The sequence below is a fragment of the Vigna unguiculata genome, chromosome 5 (genome assembly GCF_004118075.2).
Source record: "Vigna unguiculata cultivar IT97K-499-35 chromosome 5, ASM411807v1, whole genome shotgun sequence".
Lineage (NCBI taxonomy): Eukaryota > Viridiplantae > Streptophyta > Magnoliopsida > Fabales > Fabaceae > Vigna > Vigna unguiculata.
The window spans coordinates 9675401-9693468 of record NC_040283.1 but is presented as its reverse complement, the minus strand read 5'-3'; the positions used below and the strand labels follow the sequence as shown (position 1 = coordinate 9693468).

At 34.6% G+C, this 18068-nt stretch overlaps 2 protein-coding genes and 1 long non-coding RNA gene across 3 annotated transcripts; 1 reads left to right on the top strand and 2 right to left on the bottom strand.

Moving 5' to 3' along the window:
- Positions 1-4391: 4391 nt before the first annotated feature.
- Positions 4392-7484, bottom strand: LOC114184330 (receptor-like protein 7). Its single transcript, XM_028071642.1, has one exon. It carries the CDS (start codon positions 7482-7484, stop codon positions 4392-4394), a length of 3093 nt encoding a protein of 1030 aa, XP_027927443.1.
- A 63-nt stretch (positions 7485-7547) lies between these two features.
- LOC114186218 lies at positions 7548-11687 on the bottom strand. The gene is made up of 3 exons (XR_003604992.1): positions 11443-11687; positions 8577-8629; positions 7548-8127 (listed from the first exon to the last, which is right to left on the bottom strand). It is a non-coding gene; the product is annotated as an uncharacterized LOC114186218 (long non-coding RNA).
- Positions 11688-14488: 2801 nt separating this feature from the next.
- On the top strand, positions 14489-17116 carry LOC114183772 (protein trichome birefringence-like 3). The gene is made up of 6 exons (XM_028070899.1): positions 14489-14911; positions 14989-15256; positions 15349-15520; positions 15837-16033; positions 16194-16352; positions 16648-17116. The coding sequence occupies exons 1-6, from the start codon at positions 14731-14733 to the stop codon at positions 16976-16978; spliced, it is 1308 nt and encodes a 435-aa protein (XP_027926700.1). The 5' UTR covers positions 14489-14730; the 3' UTR covers positions 16979-17116.
- Positions 17117-18068: the final 952 nt, after the last annotated feature.

Here is an 18068-nt window from a genome sequence, read left to right as displayed (position 1 = left end):
TGGCCCTTTCATGAGATTTATGTGGGAGGGTCGGATGATAGAACTCAAGGGGGAACAAAGCCGAAACCCTACACCTATCACCGTCCACCAACTTAAACGCCTACAACAAATCAACAGATTAGATGCCCTCTTTCAACTCACACTCGAGCCTTCTCCCTCCATCCATTTCTAAATTTCACATATACCTCATTTGCCCTTTGATACTGTTATTCCTTCTTCTTTGACCCCTCAACTACAACACTTACTCACCACCTACTCTTCTCTGTTTTTCCCACCAACCACTCTTCCATCGACCATTCCATCACCCTCTTACCCAACACTGCTCCCATTTCAGTGCGCCTTTACCGTTATCCATACTTTCAGAAACAAGAAATTGAGGCTCAAGTTCAAATTATGTTGCACTCGGGATTCAATACGCCGAGCACAAGTCCTTATTCTTCCTCTGTTCTTCTTATTAAGAAGAAGGATGGTACATGGCAATTTTGCGTCGATTACCGTGCCTTCAATGCAATTACTGTTAAGGACAAATTTCTGATTCCTACTATCGATGAGCTTTTAGATGAACTCGGTAGTGCTACATGATTTTCGAAACTGGATCTCTTTGCAGGTTTCCACCAAATTTTCATGTTGCCCAATGATTCTCCTAAAACGGCGTTTTGCACCCACAACAACCACTTTGAGTTCAAGGTCATGCCATTCGGGTTGTGCAATGCACCTTCTACCTTTCAGGCAACCATGAATGACCTATTGCACCCTCATTTACGTCGTTTTATTATCGTCTTTTTTGATGATATTCTTATATAAACCCCACCTTGGAGGAGCACATCTCTTATTTGGAAACAACCTTCCAATTGCTACTTACAAACAATTTTCATCTTGAGGGTGCCTAGTGTTTCATAGGGCAGTGATCGATTCAATATTTGGGTCATGTAGTTTCTTCTCAGGGTGTCACACCATATCCTTCAAAGGTCCAAGTTATCGTTGATTGGTCCTTACCCACCACTTTGAAGTCTTTGTGTGGTTTTACAGCCGATTTGTAAAGGGGTATGCCTCTATTGTTGTTGCCTTAATTGATTTAGTTAAGAAGGATAACTTTACTTGATCTTCTTTAGCTACTATGGCGTTTGAGAACCTTAAAACCACTATTACTTTCACACCAGTTTTGACTCTGCCATAGTTTGATCTAATTTTCATTATTCACACAGATGCCTCCGGTTTTGGTATGGGGGCCATGTTATCACAATAGGGACACCCAATTGCCTTTTTCAATAAGCAATTTTGCCCTAAATTGCGTAATTCATCAGAATACATAAGAGAACTCTAGGTTATCACATCTGTTGTTCAGAAATGGTGCCAATACTTGCTCAGCTGCCACTTCGTCATCTACACTGATCAGCAAGCCATCAAGGAATTTCTCTTATAGATTGTGCTACTCCTGACCAACAATCATATGTAGCCAAACTATTGGGCTTCAACTTTGAGATTCATTTTAAACCTGGCAAAATAAACACCGTTGCTGATGCACTTTCCTGTGTTTCACCTAATGCAGACTAATTTTTCCTCATTTTTGTGTCTCAAATGGACTTTCTCCAAGACCTTAAGCACACTCTTGCTTCTGATGCTAATTTTTTGGATCTTAAGAATCATATTCTGCAAGATCCCTCCATGTTCCTTGATTTTTCCATCCAACAGGACCTGATACTATATAAGGGAAAATTTTGGCTTCCTAAGTCATGCTCTATGATTCCCTTGCTCCTCCAAGAGTTTCACTCAACCCCTTTGGCTGGTCACCCAGGGGCTGCTCGTACATTGGCTAAAATCAAGGCTAACTTTTATTGGGATTGTATGCGAAAAGATGTTTTCTCTTTCGTTGCTCATTGCACCACTTGTCAGCAAATGAAAATTCTCACCCAACGTTACAACCTATCCCGCCTTCGTCACGCTGCTGGGAGGATCTCTTTCTAGACTTCATAATTGGACTGCCCCCGTTTCAGGACCACTTTACTATCTTGATTGTGGTGGACCGGTTCTCTAAAGGTGCACATTTTGGTATGTTGCCTCGACCATTCACCGCCACTAAAGTTGTTGATCTCTTCACTAATTTGGTGTGCAAATTACACGGCCTTCCTCGGAGCTTAATTTCAGACCATGATTCTATATTTCTCAGTCACTTTTGGCGCAAACTATTTCATTTGAGTGGCACAAAGCTGTGTATGTCCACAACTTACCATCCTTAAATGGATGGACAAACTGAGGTCGCATAAAATTATCCAACAATATTTGCATTGTTTTGTCCATCACCAACCATCTTTATGGGGCAAATTCCTTCCATGGGCATAGTGGTGCTTCAACACCACCATTAATTCCTCTACTAGTTTCACTCCATTCGAAGTTACATTTGGTTTTCTTCCACCAAACATCCCTCAAATTTTGGATATGACTACTACCAATGCTACAGCGCAATTTGACACCAGCTCCCGCGACGCAATTCTTTGCAAATTGCTGTCCAATCTTCTCAAAGCACAACATGCCATGAAACGATGGGCTGATTCCCATTGACAGGATGTTCACTTCCATCAGTGATTGGGTTTACGTAAGGCTTCGCCCACGTCGTCAACACTCTATCACTAGTCAGTACCTTGGAAAGTTGCAGAAAAGGTTCTTCGGCCCCCATCAGGTTCTTGAAAAGATAGGTGACGTGACATACAAATTGGAGCTTCCTTCTAATGCCAAGATACATAATGTGTTCCATGTGAGTCTTCTCAAGCCTCACCAAGGCCCCCTTCCTTCTCCTCAACCACTACCTCTTCCCCCTGACATTGAAGACAATCAACCAGTCCTCACTCCCACTGCTATTCTAGATTGGAAGTTGTCCTCTGACACTGATGCTCCACAACAATTAGTTTTGATTCAATGGCAGGTTCTTCCTTTGGAAGAGGCCACCTTGGAACCTTAGAACAAATTCAAGCCTAATTTCACCTTGAGGATAAGGTGACTCTCACAGAAGGAGGAGATGTTAGGATTATGTCTCCTAACATGCCTATTATGGTGGAACAACTAAGCAAAGAGAATATTCAAAAGAAAATAGAAAATGATGCAAGACCACAACGAATTCAGAGGAGACCAATTTACCATATGAAAAAGGGGGACAAATGTTAAATACAAAATTTCTCCCTTCATATTCTCATACCTTCTGATTTCCTTTCTATTTTCTGTGCTAACCTATCATAATGTGTGATTAGTTAGCTATATTTTTCTTTTTTCTGTTTTGGTATCCATGTTTAGAGTATGTTGTTGATATGTTTTAAGGAGTTTGCGGCAGAGTTAAGTCTATAAATGTGCAACGGCGACAGAGAACAAAGGTGTAGTTAGAGACGATGATAACAGAAGTGCCATGGTGCAGAGAGAAAAATCTTTTGGTCATTTTACTGTTAGTCTGGAATGTTGGTAACAATCATGGGGGGTGTAAGAAGAAAAACCCTATTATGATAACATGTTGAACAAATGACTACAGGAAACCTTCTTCCTGCATATTTCTTCTTGGGGCCATGTAAGAAAAAATATTTTGCTATTATGGATCGTATAATTCAAAAGTCAAAAATAATTTTTAAATTGTACAGAAATTAAATTTTTCTTTAGAAAAAGTTTTTGGATGGTACAATAGTCAAAAATAAATTTTATATTATAGATTAAAAAACTATTTTTTCTTTATTCATTATACCCAATTTTAGAAATGAGTTTGATGTTGATGCTGGATTACAGCGGAGGTTTCTATTGCCTCCTCCTCACCTATATAGGAGACCAGTTCCCTCCTGACTTCGTCTTTGGTGCATCAACCTAAGCTTACCAGGTTCTTCTCTGTCTCTTTCACACTCTTCACTGTCCCAGTTTTGTGATTCTTTGCTGAATTTGTTCTCATATGTTATGAATTTGTGATTGGCGTGATCTGAAAGGTTGAAGGTGCAGCAAATGAAGATGGCAGGAAGCCAAGCATATGGGACAACTTTTCCTATGTTGGAAATGGTACTACCCTCTACTCACTACTCTTCTTTACAATATGCTTCATTTTTTTTTTGACTTATTAAACCTAGTTTTTAAGGTTTATTGTTATTATTCTTTCCAAACAAATAAATGTTCGAATTATAAATTATGCAGTTGCTTTTGTTATGATTTGTCATTGCAGGTATATGAATCCCAAACAAACTCGATGCTTTCTTGAAAAAGCATCATATATTATAAAGCAATTCTGTTGCTAAGTTTAGCTCCGTACACCATTACAACGCACAAACTCCTTATTCACCACAATACATCAGAAACATAAGAAAAAAACACAAACGCAAACATGGTAGAACATAGTACAAGATTTATTTGTTTTACCATCATTAGATAACCTATCCAGTCCACCTTAAAGACCTGTACCTTTGTCCTTTATGGTGTTCATAAAGGAAACCAAGTTGAGGAACAAACATGTAAAGTAGGTCATCGACATGCTTCCAATACAAAACCCTCCAGCACTCAAACAAAATAAGGGGGAGGAGAACAATTCCGAAGCCAAAGATAAATCCCAGTTCTACACTTAAGAAACTCCAGTCAATTGATCCATGCATTTCATATGCTGGTGTTGGAGATGAATGTCCCCCCCTAACACTGCTGCAATCTCTTAGTGGTGGCCCACATAATCCTTCATTGCCTTCAAAAGAACTTGGATCAAATGTTTGTATTTGAGTACCTGTGGGAATTTCCCCCCACAAATGGTTAAATGAGAGATTCAAGTATGCTAGAAAGTTTAAACCAGCTAGCTCAGAAGGGATTTTTCCGCTCAAACTATTGTTTGACAAGTCCAAGGATTCTATATTCTTCAAATCTCCGATTGATAAGGGGATGTGGCCTGAAAAAATATTATGTGACAAGTTAAGAACATTCAGCGCTCTCAAACTCACTAGTTCTTGAGGTATTGGACCTTCAAAATGGTTGGAGGAGAGATCCAAGGAAGCGAATATAGTGGGAATTTTGGTCAACTCCATTTGCAAAGCTTTGTACACAACTGTAACTGAATCCATGTAGCGACCGCCATTTTCGTTAGTAAAGCGATAATAATTAGCTAGGTGGACAACAACATCGTAAGGTTCAGTCTCCAACAATTTGTGCAATTTTATTACTTGCAATTTGTTGATATTCGACAACAAACTATTGTAAAGCACAATGTCATGATTATCAAACATATCAAAATATAGATTCTCGTACTTCTCTTGGGGTTTGGTCTCAGATAGCATCATTTGTTTCAAGCTTCTCAAAACTGGTCCAGGGAGAATACCAGTGAAATTATTGGAGGCTAGATCAATAATGTGAAGCATCTCCCAATTGTTAGTGCTATGTGGGCATTCTATAGGACCATTGAGTTTGTTTGACCTCAAAATCAGCACTCTCAGGATGGAAATTTTCATTAAGAAGCAAGGAAATCTATCATCAAACATATTGTTTCCAAGATTTAAGACTTGTAGATTCTTGCAATTCGCAAGAGTGTTTGGGATAACACCTTCCAAGAGATTTCCATTGAGATTAAGGAATATTAAACTGCATGAACTTGAAATGGTGTCAGAAACATATCCCTGGAGTTTGTTTTGAGAAAGATTTAGTACTCGGAGGGTACTGTTCCTTCTCATCAAGCACTTGGGGATGAGGCCATTGAAACGATTATAAGAAAGATCAAGTAACCGGAGAGAAGACAGATTACAAAAGGACTCAGGGATTTTTCCTTGGATGTTGTTATTTGAAAGGGAGAGAAAGTATACAAAAGGAACATACTTATCTATGTTGAGTGGGACAGTGCTGAATTTATTGTTTGAGTAGTCCAAATGATTCACATATTTTGTGAAAGTGGGAACTGATCCAGTGAGTTGATTGGAATGAAGATCAAGGATGTATAGGTTGGAATTCAGATCATCAAAGGGTCCTTCCATATTTGTGAGAAAATTGTTGGAAAGATTTAAATAAACCAGAGATTTAAATCTCCAGATCCAGTTTGGTATTTCTCCTTGAATCTGGTTGTTGGATAGGTCTAAAGCATTTATTTGTGTTTGGTTTCTCAAGAACCCCGGAAATTCTCCTAAATTGCAAGAACCCAACAATAAATATTTCATGCTGGGAAAGGATGAAATGAGATGATCATCATTAAGAGTTACATTAACTGATAATTTGTTGTTAGAAAGACCTAATGTATGCAAATTTTGAAGCCTTTGAACCATATCAAGCCTTATGGTGCCATTGAAATCATTGTCAGAAAGTTGTAGGAAACGAAGTCCTTTAATATGGAAGATAGATGCGGGAATAGGGCCACTCAAACTATTGCTGCTCAAGTCAATCAATTCTAATTTTGAAGAAGAAGCATTTGGAAATTCATCTAATAAACCATCAAGTCCATTACGAGAAAGTGTAAGCTCTTGCAAAGATAAAAGTGTAAAAAGAGACATGGGAATGTTTCCACTAAGGTAGTTATCTCCTAAATCGATACTGAGGAGATTTTCCAGTCCCTCAAAATGAGTTGTAGTGATAACTCCTGTCAGATTATTGTGCAAGATTGATAAATATCTGAGATTTTTTACCATCTTGAAAGATGGAAGAGGACCAGTAAACCTATTAAAAGATAAGTCCAAATGAACAAGCTGAGTGAGATTTGAAATAGAACCTGGTAACTTACCAGAGAAATTTGTATTACTAAGATTCATGCTGTGAAAAGCGGCATCTGGTAAGAAGTTTGGCAAAACTCCATGAAGATCCCTGTTGTTTGATATATCAAAAACCTTTAGGGTTTTTAGTTGAAAGATGCCGTTTGGAAAAAGACCAGTCAATGAGCAACTGCTGATCTCTAAGACATTCAAATTGGAGAAATTTGCAAAGAATTCTGGCACCGAACTTGAGATGTTATTCAGACTCAGTCTAATTATTGAGAGTTTCTCAAGTGTTGCTAGCGAAGAATCAATTGGTCCAGAGATATTGCATGATGACATACTCAACACTTGAAGATTTTGAAGGGAAGATAGAGCATGACACCACTCTTTTCCCTCAGCAGATACCTTTACACCGTCAAGGTATAGTTCTGTGATGTTTTCAAGATTCTGCAAAAACATTGCAATATTTGGATTCTGGAGTTTAAGAATAGGTTGTGAGGTAAGTGGTGTTGACAAGTCAAGTGTTGTCAAATCTGTCAGATGAGAAATCTCACCTGGAATCTGGCCATGAAATCCAGCATTTGATAAATTCAAGTACCTCAAACTCTTTAGCTTGCCAAAGTTGACAGGAATGGAAGAATTGAAATGATTGTAAGCCAGATTCAACCTCTGCAAATATTCCAGTTCAAAGAGACTGGAATAATCTAGTCCTCCAAAAATAAATTCCTGACTCAAGTCAAGACCAATGACATCGCCCTTGCTGCATGTTACTCCATTCCATTGACAGCAATCACTGCTTTGATTCCAGTAAACCATTTTTTTGGATGTGGCTGGGTTGAATACAAGGCTGTCTTTCAAGTGAAGTAATAAGAGTTGTTGATGGTGAAGACTGTGTGATGTTGCTACGTTGATGATGATATTCAAGTATATAATGCACAAGGGTATGAAGATATGGAAGAAGATTTGATGGATTCTCATTGCCAAGAATAACAAAGTTCTAGACAAAAAGTTCGAAAACTTTCAATTAGCATTCAGTGTGGGATGATGTTAATAGTCACTGTCTCTAGAACTTGAAATTTGGACAATGAGTCATCATGTGATCTTGTGATCGGTCTTTCCAGTGGATCACTTGAAACATACAAGAATAATGAGACATAATTCTAATTTAAAACAATCACATAGAGTTCCATTTACTCCAACAATAAATGAATATTGTTCGAAGTTTAAAGTCACTTTGTAGTGTGAATGAATCAAAATGATGTGTCTATGAAGAATTTCCAACATTTATGTTATTCCTTTCCCACATTCACTCCTCAAGATTTCCTGAATTATAATATGAACATTCTGTATCACATTACAAACGTTGCTACTTTTAGTTTTTGTAGCATAGTCTCATTTCATGTGCTCCATATTCAGATGCTGGTTAAGAAGTCTTCTGTCGTACTTTTGATCGAGATAACTATATTCAATAAAGAATTCAAATTTTCAGGCTAATTACATTTAATAAACAATTAGATCATTGAAAGTTAATATATCTAGGCAAAATGTATGATAAGAAAATATAGAAATATTAATACAACAATAATAACACTGAATATTGTAATATTATAAATGAATAAATATAATTCAATTATGATGTTTATGAATATGTAATTGAAAATAAAATTATTCAAAATATGTTATTTTAGTTAATACATATGTCTCTTTTATTTTTAAAATTCTTATCTTTAGAATATATTACATATCCGTAATCAAACGTTTTTTGTCTGCAAATATCTCGTAACCTTTTTTTCCAACGGTTGAATAACACTTGAAATATTTTGACGAATTTGTATTGCACGTGTGAATGGAAAAAATATATATTTTCTCCCAACAAAAGTTTATAATTTTAAGTTGTAGAAAACATACCTCACCACGCGTAGCAACAACAACCCGCTTCTTGGTCTTTAACACCTTGTTTCCTTCATATTCACACGAAAACCATCACTCTTTACCACCATTTTCCTTCATTATTTATAATATATTATATTAATATTAATAATTATATTTAATCCATTTATTTTATTTATAGTAATTAATATGTTTATACTTTAATGTTTTTTCATAAATGGTATTTTCATAATTTGTATTATGTTTGGATTCAACTCCTTTTTTTTGTGTGTATTATTAATCTTACCGTGACCGTTCCAATTATGTATCAATGAGTTATGACATTTTTAATTAATTTTAGAGGTAAATTAGACTCCTACCGTTTGAATTTAACTTATGTTGTTATTTATACTTTATAACTAAATAAATAGTAATGACATTTTTTACATGTATGTGGTGCATCTGTGTAGTCAATTTTGTGAGAAATATTTTTCATGGATTATTAATTACCTAAAAATGTTTACCACCTTCTACATTACTAAAAATTATGTTTTCATCCTTGAGTCATTTTCAAAAATTGTGTCTATATATATTTTGTTTCTACACTTTATATGAAGGTCACGTAAACTACTTTTTCTAACAAACGACACGTAGGTATTCTATTATAATCTACTGTGAAATTTTGTTTGTCATATTGAAAACATGCATTTAATGCCATATTGACAAAGAATGAGAAGGAACTTTGTAAGATCTTAAGTTAAAAGATTTAAATGTGAAAAATCATATTCAAGTAACTGGTTCAGCTGTGCTTGAAACAATTTCAAAGAAGGGTAACTTTAAGGACGTTTAGAATTCTTTAAAACAAAAATACCAAGACATTACTAGAGTAAAACAAGCACAACTATTCTATGGTGTGAGTGGGAAATTTTGCAAGCAATAATCAATCAATGATTAATTTTCTCAAATTTTTATAATTACAAATAAGTTGAGGATGTACAATGAACAAGTGTTTGATATTAACATGGTCAGGTATCTTAAAAGTATTTCTAGAGTTTTTTGTGTTTTATAAGTAGTAAGTATGTGTTGAATAGTTACATAGATGTAGACATGGTTGGTGCTGTGAATTCTAAAAGATTTATTTATGGTTATCTTATGACTTTTGTAAGGAAAGCAAGGGCATGACAATCCAAAAAAAAGTGTTGCTATATCTTCTCAAAGACGGAATATTACTATTAAAGTTGTCATCTCTTGTGATTGCAAAAATTCCTATAAAAGTTTGGATTATCTCAAGAAAAATATGTTTTGTATTGTAATAGTCAAAGTGCAATTCATCCCATCACTCGATCTCTCATATCATTCAAGGTTAAAACATATTGACAATATCATTGATAGAGGGTGTATTACAACTAATTGGGAAACAATAATTATTGCATTGAATCAAATACTTTGCAACTTTGTCTTTTTGTACACTAATTGAAATTATTGTCTTTCGTGCAGAAATTCAAGAATCCTACACCAGGTCCCAAGAAGTCCATAAAGTATGAAACACTTATTAGACTAGTCATACACAACCTAATTGGAAGGATGACTAGACAAGTAAAGAATCGGCACTAAACGAGTATCATATTGATCGTACAAATTCAGCTTAGAATTTTGCAAAAGAAATCTATCCAAGTTGATAAAAAAATTGTGCAACAAGTCTCAACATTATTTGAAGATATTATGACTTAAGATTTGATTATATAAACAACAGATAATTAAAATATTATTGAAGATATATTTGAAGAAAATCCAGAAAGTTGATTGAATATCAAATTATCTATATAAGGAAGTATTTTGGAATCCTCTCTAATTGATTAGTTTAAATATTGTCATATGAATATTAACCTGTCATGAAAGAAGAAAAGGATTCTGCAAATTAAAGATTGCAAAAGTATATTTTGATGATTGAAGTCACAACATTACAATGTTTAAAACTCAAATTGTTGAATGGATTGAAAGGAAAGAACTGTTAATTCAGGGAAGTAATACACTTGATTGAAAATTCGAAAGTGAAGAATGGCGAAGATATTTGAAGATATGAAGATATTCTACGTCAACAATCAAATGGCATAGTGCAACTATAAATATTAAGACTTAAATGAAGAAGATGTAGAACAAGAGAAAGAAAAGAAGAAGTATTAAATTAAATTAAAATTCATTCTTGAAGAGAAAAAAACAAAGAAAGAATGTTCTCTAACATTATATTGTCATATTCATCTTGTTAAAGAGTGATATTAGGTTTAAAAATATTCAGTCATATGTCCTTTAATATATCTTCCATTGTCGAGTACACATATTCATGTGTTTCACCACAATTGAATGTCTTCCAATTCACCATGTCACATCCATATTGTATAATTCTTAAAAAATCCATCACATAAAAGATGTTCCTTAATTTCGACAACATCCAATATTCTCTCATTCAAACAATTCACACAAGGACACCTTATCCTTCCTCTATTTTCTGCATTTCCAGCATGACATGAGAAAATTCTATAAACTCCTTAATCCCTTTTTCATAATAATCACTTATACGTGATAAATTAACTCTAATCCACTCCATAACGAAAAATAACTCCAATACTAAATAAAAATAATAACTATTGGGGTCATACACCTGCGGTCTCAATACCAACACGTTAATCAAGACACATGTTCATAATATTAAATAATTCGAACACTAAATATATATAATAATTATCAGGAGTCGAATGGACTCGATACCAATACGTTCAACAAGAGATATGTTCGTAATATTCAATGAAAAACATATGTCTAATTTTAAAAAATAAAAACCAAGTATAATTAATTTACAAAACTAATTATAGATATAAATAATAAAAAAAATTACAAAATAACTTACCTGTGGAACGAAGGGGGCACTACCACGGGAAAGGAGTAACAACTGCGCTCAAAGAAACGCAGAAGGGAGGAACAACGACCTAGAACCGGAGGTGGTCGTGGGTTTGGGAAAAGAAACATTTTGGCCAGAACCACTGGTGACAGTGGGGACGCATGCAGCGGTGGGGTGATGTTTCGCGGTGGTCAAGTTTTCGGTGAGCTTAGGTACAACACTTGAGGCAGAAATGATGGAGAGGAGGGAAGTTGTTTTAGTGGTCTCGGGGTTTGAAATAGCAAGATAGGGGTTGCCAATAACAAGCCCATTTAGTGTTTCATTTTTCTTCCTGCACTCCCATAACTTCTAGATGCACCCTCATAATTTTTAGAATAATCATTTTAGCATTCGCATAGGTAACTTTTGGATCTTCTATTCTAAAAATTCTCTAGAGCGAACTTTCTAGAATTTCAAGAACCTGATTTTCAATATGAGATTTTCAGAACAAAATTTGTTGAAGGCCCACGTGGCGCAGCAAGAAAAGAACAAAAGCTGGTTCTGAATTTGACAAAATAAATATTTCTTGTGACTAAAAGAAAACTCGCTATTTCAACCCTCTCCATTGACCAAAAACTATATATTTCTATTTTCTTTGTGCCTTGTAAAGAAGATAAAGATTGTATGCAAAGAAAGTTAGACGGAAATTTGTGTTACCTGCAATTAGAAAGTTGACGTAATGGGTTTAGGTCAAATCCACTTTTCAAGCAACAGATTAATCAAAATTCCCTGAAATTGCAAGTGGTGGATTTCTTTATTCATTATACCCAATTATAGCAATGAGTTTGATGTTGATGCTGGATTACAGCGGAGGTTTCTATTGCCTAATGATTATCACAGGGTCACCCATTGAGGATTTGTTGAGTTGATTAATGATTATTGTTTATGATAATCTGATTCAACACTTTGATTGTTATTAATTTAAGGATGTCGATTTTCAGTACGGTCTGGTTAGCTAGGTTAGTGCAACCACTGTGTGTATTATATAGGTTGTAATGTCAATTTCTTCATTGGAAACTTTTTCAAAGCCAAGATCATGGGTGGCTTTCACCATGAAATTAATTTCAAAGCTGTTACAGCCTCCAATATTAGGGTTGGTTCATTGCTGCTTTGCTACTTCTCTGGAAGCTATTCTCATCTTCTTCTGCTCTCCAACTTCTCCACAAAAACAGCTCAACCTTCACACTCCTCACACCCCACTTTGTTAAACAATGATCTTCATAATTACCTGCTCTTGAAAATCAATAATAACTTTCTATGTGACAAGTGGTGCACACTTTATTAGACCTATATAAAATTGGCTGGTATGCATGTTACTACTCATTTTTCTTCTCAATGACTTCACCAACCTTTAATGGATTTGGCACATGTTCAAATTACCAAGATCAGCTCAAGGAAATAAATGGTGGGGTAAGAACTATAGACCAGAATAATTTAAATACATTTTCTTTTTTCGGTATTTTAAAGAATTTTTTAAGAACAAAATCGTAAATTTAAAACAGATAATACTTTAAATATAATAAGTTATCTAAATTTAAAATTTAGTGCCAAAATAATTTGTGTTAGGAAATGTATTGAAATTTATAAGCATAAAGATCTTAAGGCAATTAATTACTTTTTTTGGATATGGCAAAATAATTCAGCCATCCCTCAATTTCAAAGTGAAAAAGAATTATCTAAGAAAAGTGGTTTTGCAAATCATTGTACCATGTATAGAAACAAAATCCTTTTTCATTACTATCAAATTTAGCTAAGTTTCCCTCTTATGCTAAGTTTCAAGTACAATCAAACTGTGTATTCTTGTCTACTTTCAATCTCGTACGCAATTCATCCCTTAACCATAGATTATTTTTGTCTTTTTGAGAAGTTTACTTAATCAATTCAGACTTTGTTTCTTTTCTTTACTTTCACACCCTTTTTCTCTGTCTTGCTTCATTTCAAATCGGTCCATTTTAGTCACTCTTGGTAACTAGGTGCATTTGAATAAACTTTTCTCACTGTTTGCATAAAGGTGAAATTTCTTAAGAAATCAAACAACACTATTACAAGTAGCATGAATAGCCATCTCTACTAAGAAACATGACCTCTTCTACAAAAAATTTCAAGCATTTATATATCGATGTCCAAAATTTCAAGTATTTTCAAGATTCCTCCAAAACCACAAAAGGCCAAATGGACATACAGGGTGGAAAGAAAGAAAGTTGCCCATGCAACCAATAGTTGCTATCAAAAAGGAAAGGATAAGTTGAGTATTGAAATAAGAACAAATTGGAAGCTATCATGTCCCACTCAATAATGGAACAACCTTGCATAAATTACATAATCAGTGTACAGTGGAAGAGCAATATCACTGGACTTATTCTATGCAACAGAGAAAGTCATGCTTGGGGAATGAGGAATATATTCAAACATGGTTTCTGATCTTAACATTCTTTGTTTGGTAGCTGTTTCAGTAGAGAACAGCATTCAATTGCTGAACATGATTCCTCCTTTTAAATGGAGGATAATAGAGAATCATGATTAAGTTAGGTGTATAATTACTCAAATACCTTAACGACTTGATATAAAATTTTTAGACAATGACTTTTTTATAAAATATCCATATAATTTGAAAGAATCCCTTTTTTTAATGCTTAAACAACTTCAGTTTTTCAGAAGAAATTATCTACTGAGTCTAAGTCAAATTTTCACTTACATGAATTCTGATATTCCAGAGCAAGTTTTTAGCACAAACTGAGTACACTACAGAGACAATTTTCATCAACTGATACACAATGTGTGTATACCGTACATAAAAAAGTAATGTATTAAAATGGAGTAAGACACAATTTAGTATAGTAATCATTTGGGACCATCATCTACTTGATGGTGAGAACAGATCTATTGAATATTCAAGTGCTGATATGAGAGACAGAAACTTGACAAGAATAGTATATTTCCCACCCAATGAATATTCTACTGGGTCTACTTAATGATGTAGAAACCAGAAAGCATGATGTGTGGCTACATGCATAGGTTCCTCTACATGACCAAAGTATGAGGTGCCAAGATGTTAGCCTTTCAACCCATTCCTTAACCTCCAGTATCTTTTAGCATTTTTTAGTCATGCCAAACTATACTATGCTTTAACTTCACTCCTACTCAAAAATGCATAAAACCTCCCCCTCTAAACCCTTTCTACAATGTCCTCATCATTCTGTTGTGTTGAGCACCACTTCATTAACTCTTTCTTCCTACCGTTAAGCTCCACTAATCCCCATGATCCCTTCAGGGATAATGAAGCCTCCCAGAGGAAAACTTCCTCTCCCCATCATTATCATCACAACCTGTGTTCTTGTTTTTGTGGCTATCTTGTATGCAGAGAGACTCAGTTTCCTCTCTTCCAACTCCATTTTCAAGTTCAAACCATGTCCTAGACAAATCACCAAACCAAAGTCCAGTAAGTCAGTCACCTTCTCAATTATCAGTTTGATTCTAATGCAACTATATCTCATCATATCATGATTGTCCTAGCAGATGCAGGTGACAAAACTGCAGATGAAGAGGTTGTGATTGTGAATGTGAATGCGAATGCATCATCATGGATTGATGACAGTTTTGATTTTGACCCTGAGGAGTGCAATGTTGCCAATGGAAAATGGGTGTTTAACTCTTCAGTAACACCTCTCTACTCTGACATAAGCTGTCCATACATAGATAGACAATTTTCTTGTGTCAAGAATGGGAGGAATGATTCTGACTATCGCCATTGGGAGTGGCAGCCAGAAGATTGCACCTTGCCACGGTTAGTTCCACACTCTAACTTGCCAATCTTTTATCATAAAAATGTATGTTTAGTTGATGTAAAGTACATTCCAAAATTACTATGTTTTGCAGTTTCAACCCAGAGCTAGCCCTCAGAAAGCTTCAAGGGAAAAGACTGCTATTTGTTGGAGATTCACTGCAGAGAAACCAGTGGGAATCTTTTGTCTGCTTGGTAGAATGGATCATACCTCACAAGCATAAATCTATGAGACTGGGGAGAGTTCATTCAGTTTTCACTGCTAAGGTATTGATACTTGACTGAAATGATGGTTAAATATGTTGGCTCAACTCAGACAACTTAGATGCAGTTTTACATATTGCTGTTGTTTTCCAATCAGAATTGGAGCTTCACTTCGATACAATATTTTATCAAATGTTAATATAAATGTCAGACTCCAATTCTAATTAGAAAACAATACCAGAAAAAGCACATTTGAAAGTACATCTAAGTTGTGTCCTTAATCGACACAAACACAATAAATAAACACACTAACTCTGAGAGATCATGCTTCTTTTCTGAAATCTCAAGCTAGTTCTTTTTTGTATCTGTGCTTTCACAGGCATACAATGCCACCATAGAATTCTATTGGGCCCCTTATCTTGTGGAGTCCAACAGTGACATTGACATCATAGATATAAGGAAAAGGATAATAAAAGTGGATGCCATAGCTGAAAGAGCCACAAACTGGACAGGAGTGGACATCCTTGTATTCAACACCTACGTATGGTGGATGAGTGGTATTAGGATAAAAACAATGTAAACTTTCTCTGATACTCACTACTAGATCAGCATAATATTTCTGCTGTTCTTCTTCTGTTGTTCATGGCAACCATTCAACATTCTCTTTCAGCATTTGATCATTAATAAAAAGCAAGAAAACAGTGTCTGTATCTGACCTCAACTTTACAAATTTCAGATGGGGTTCCTTTGCCAATGGACAAGAAGGGTATGAAGAATTTGACACCCCAATTGCTTACAAGTTGGCTTTGAAAACGTGGGCCAATTGGATCGACTCAACCATCAATCCAAACAAAACCAGGGTCTTTTTCACCACTATGTCACCAACACACACAAGGTCTCTTTCTTAAGAAAACTAAGTCCAACTTATTATTATAGCAACAACTTAAGCTATAAGCTAAATGCATGTTTGGATTCACAGTAAATCCTCTACAACCCTGTTCAAATACTAGTTAGGTAAATATTCACATCCTTTATAGTATCAAGTTGAAGCACTTCAACTAGTTTTGGCCATCAACTACAACCATCAGTTTCATCCAAAAACAATTTATAAGTCAAGTACTTGTTTGCTTCCTTTATATTGCTCACTAAAATGCTCAATATTGTAACAAGTCGAGTGTGTTGTTTCTCAGAAGCCAAGACTGGGGCAACATGGAAGGTGTGAAATGCTTCAATGAGACAAAGCCAGTGATGAAAAAGAAGCACTGGGGAACTGGTTCTGACAAGAGAATAATGAGTGTGGTGTCGAAAGTGGTGGAGGAAATGAAAGTTCCAGTGACATTCATCAACATAACACAGTTATCAGAGTACAGAATTGATGGCCATTCCTCAGTTTACACTGAAACTGGAGGAAAATTGTTGACTGAAGAAGAAAGGGCTAATCCAGAAAACGCAGATTGCATACACTGGTGTTTGCCTGGTGTTCCTGATACGTGGAATCAAATACTTTTGGCTATGTTGTAACAAAACAAATATAAAGATCCATGCTTTTTTTTTTCTTCAACACTTGTGACATGAAGATGTCAACTATTTTGTTTGTTTGTGTACATTATTCATGTTGAAATGTCTGTGTGATATGCAAATATACATGTTTCATGAATAGTTCACATTATAGCACATTGTTGAACCATTGAACCAGAAGGATCACATGGTCACACAGTGACATTGAAGGGGTGTCAAGTTAATAAAAATTGTGTTCCACTTCACATTCAAATCAAAGAAGCTAATTATTTCTTCAATGTTTCAATGTTTTACCATAATGCAGGGGAAAGGAAGATGCTTTCATGGCTGTCAAGAACAAGCAATTGAAATTTATGAAAATATATATATATATATATATATATATATATATATATATATATATATATATATATATAATAAAGAAAGCCTTTGGTGTTAAAATGTCTGAATTAAAATCTCATGCAGAAACAGAAAAACTGTCATAATAAATGCAGCACTCAATTTTTCTGTTTATTTTGTAAATCTTTTTATTTGTGGAACATCTTTAATTGTTGAAGTTCTTTTATCTATATGTATATTCTAAAATTTATTCAGTTTTGGAAATGTAAAAATTATATTTCAAAAATCAAATTCTGAAATACTTAAATAATAAAATATATACTCTGGAATTTAATCTTTAGATGTAATTTTTAACATTAGATTAAATGCCAAAATGTTGATCACAATCAAGAGAAACTTGGAAAATATATGTTTTTATAAATAAGTACAAAAACCACATATAAAAGGGGCACAACAAAGGGGGTGTATAAGTAAAAGGAGGTTTGAAAAACAACTTTTAAACCCGCTGGACTAACCCAAATTATTATTGAAAACAAAGTTCCAGAAGAAATAAAATCAAACATTTTTATGGTTTTCAAATTTTTACCAGATTATAAATTTTTGAACAATTATATTTAGTTTGAAACAACTTTTTTTTTTAAATTATACATTTTTAAGTAGAGAATAATCAAATTTCAAGAAAACAGTTGGCTTTTCAATTTTACTCACATTTGATGAATATTAGAAGCAAAGTAATAAAGATTGTATCAGTTTT

Coding starts and splice junctions, on each gene's coding strand:
- LOC114183772 (XM_028070899.1), top strand. CDS start 14,731: ATGATCCCTTCAGGGATAATGAAGCCTCCCAGAGGAAAACTTCCTCTC. Junction 15,257..15,348: donor GAAGATTGCACCTTGCCACG/GTTAGTTCCACA, acceptor TATGTTTTGCAG/TTTCAACCCAGAGCTAGCCC. Junction 15,521..15,836: donor ATTCAGTTTTCACTGCTAAG/GTATTGATACTT, acceptor GTGCTTTCACAG/GCATACAATGCCACCATAGA.
- LOC114184330 (XM_028071642.1), bottom strand. CDS start 7,484: ATGGTTTACTGGAATCAAAGCAGTGATTGCTGTCAATGGAATGGAGTA.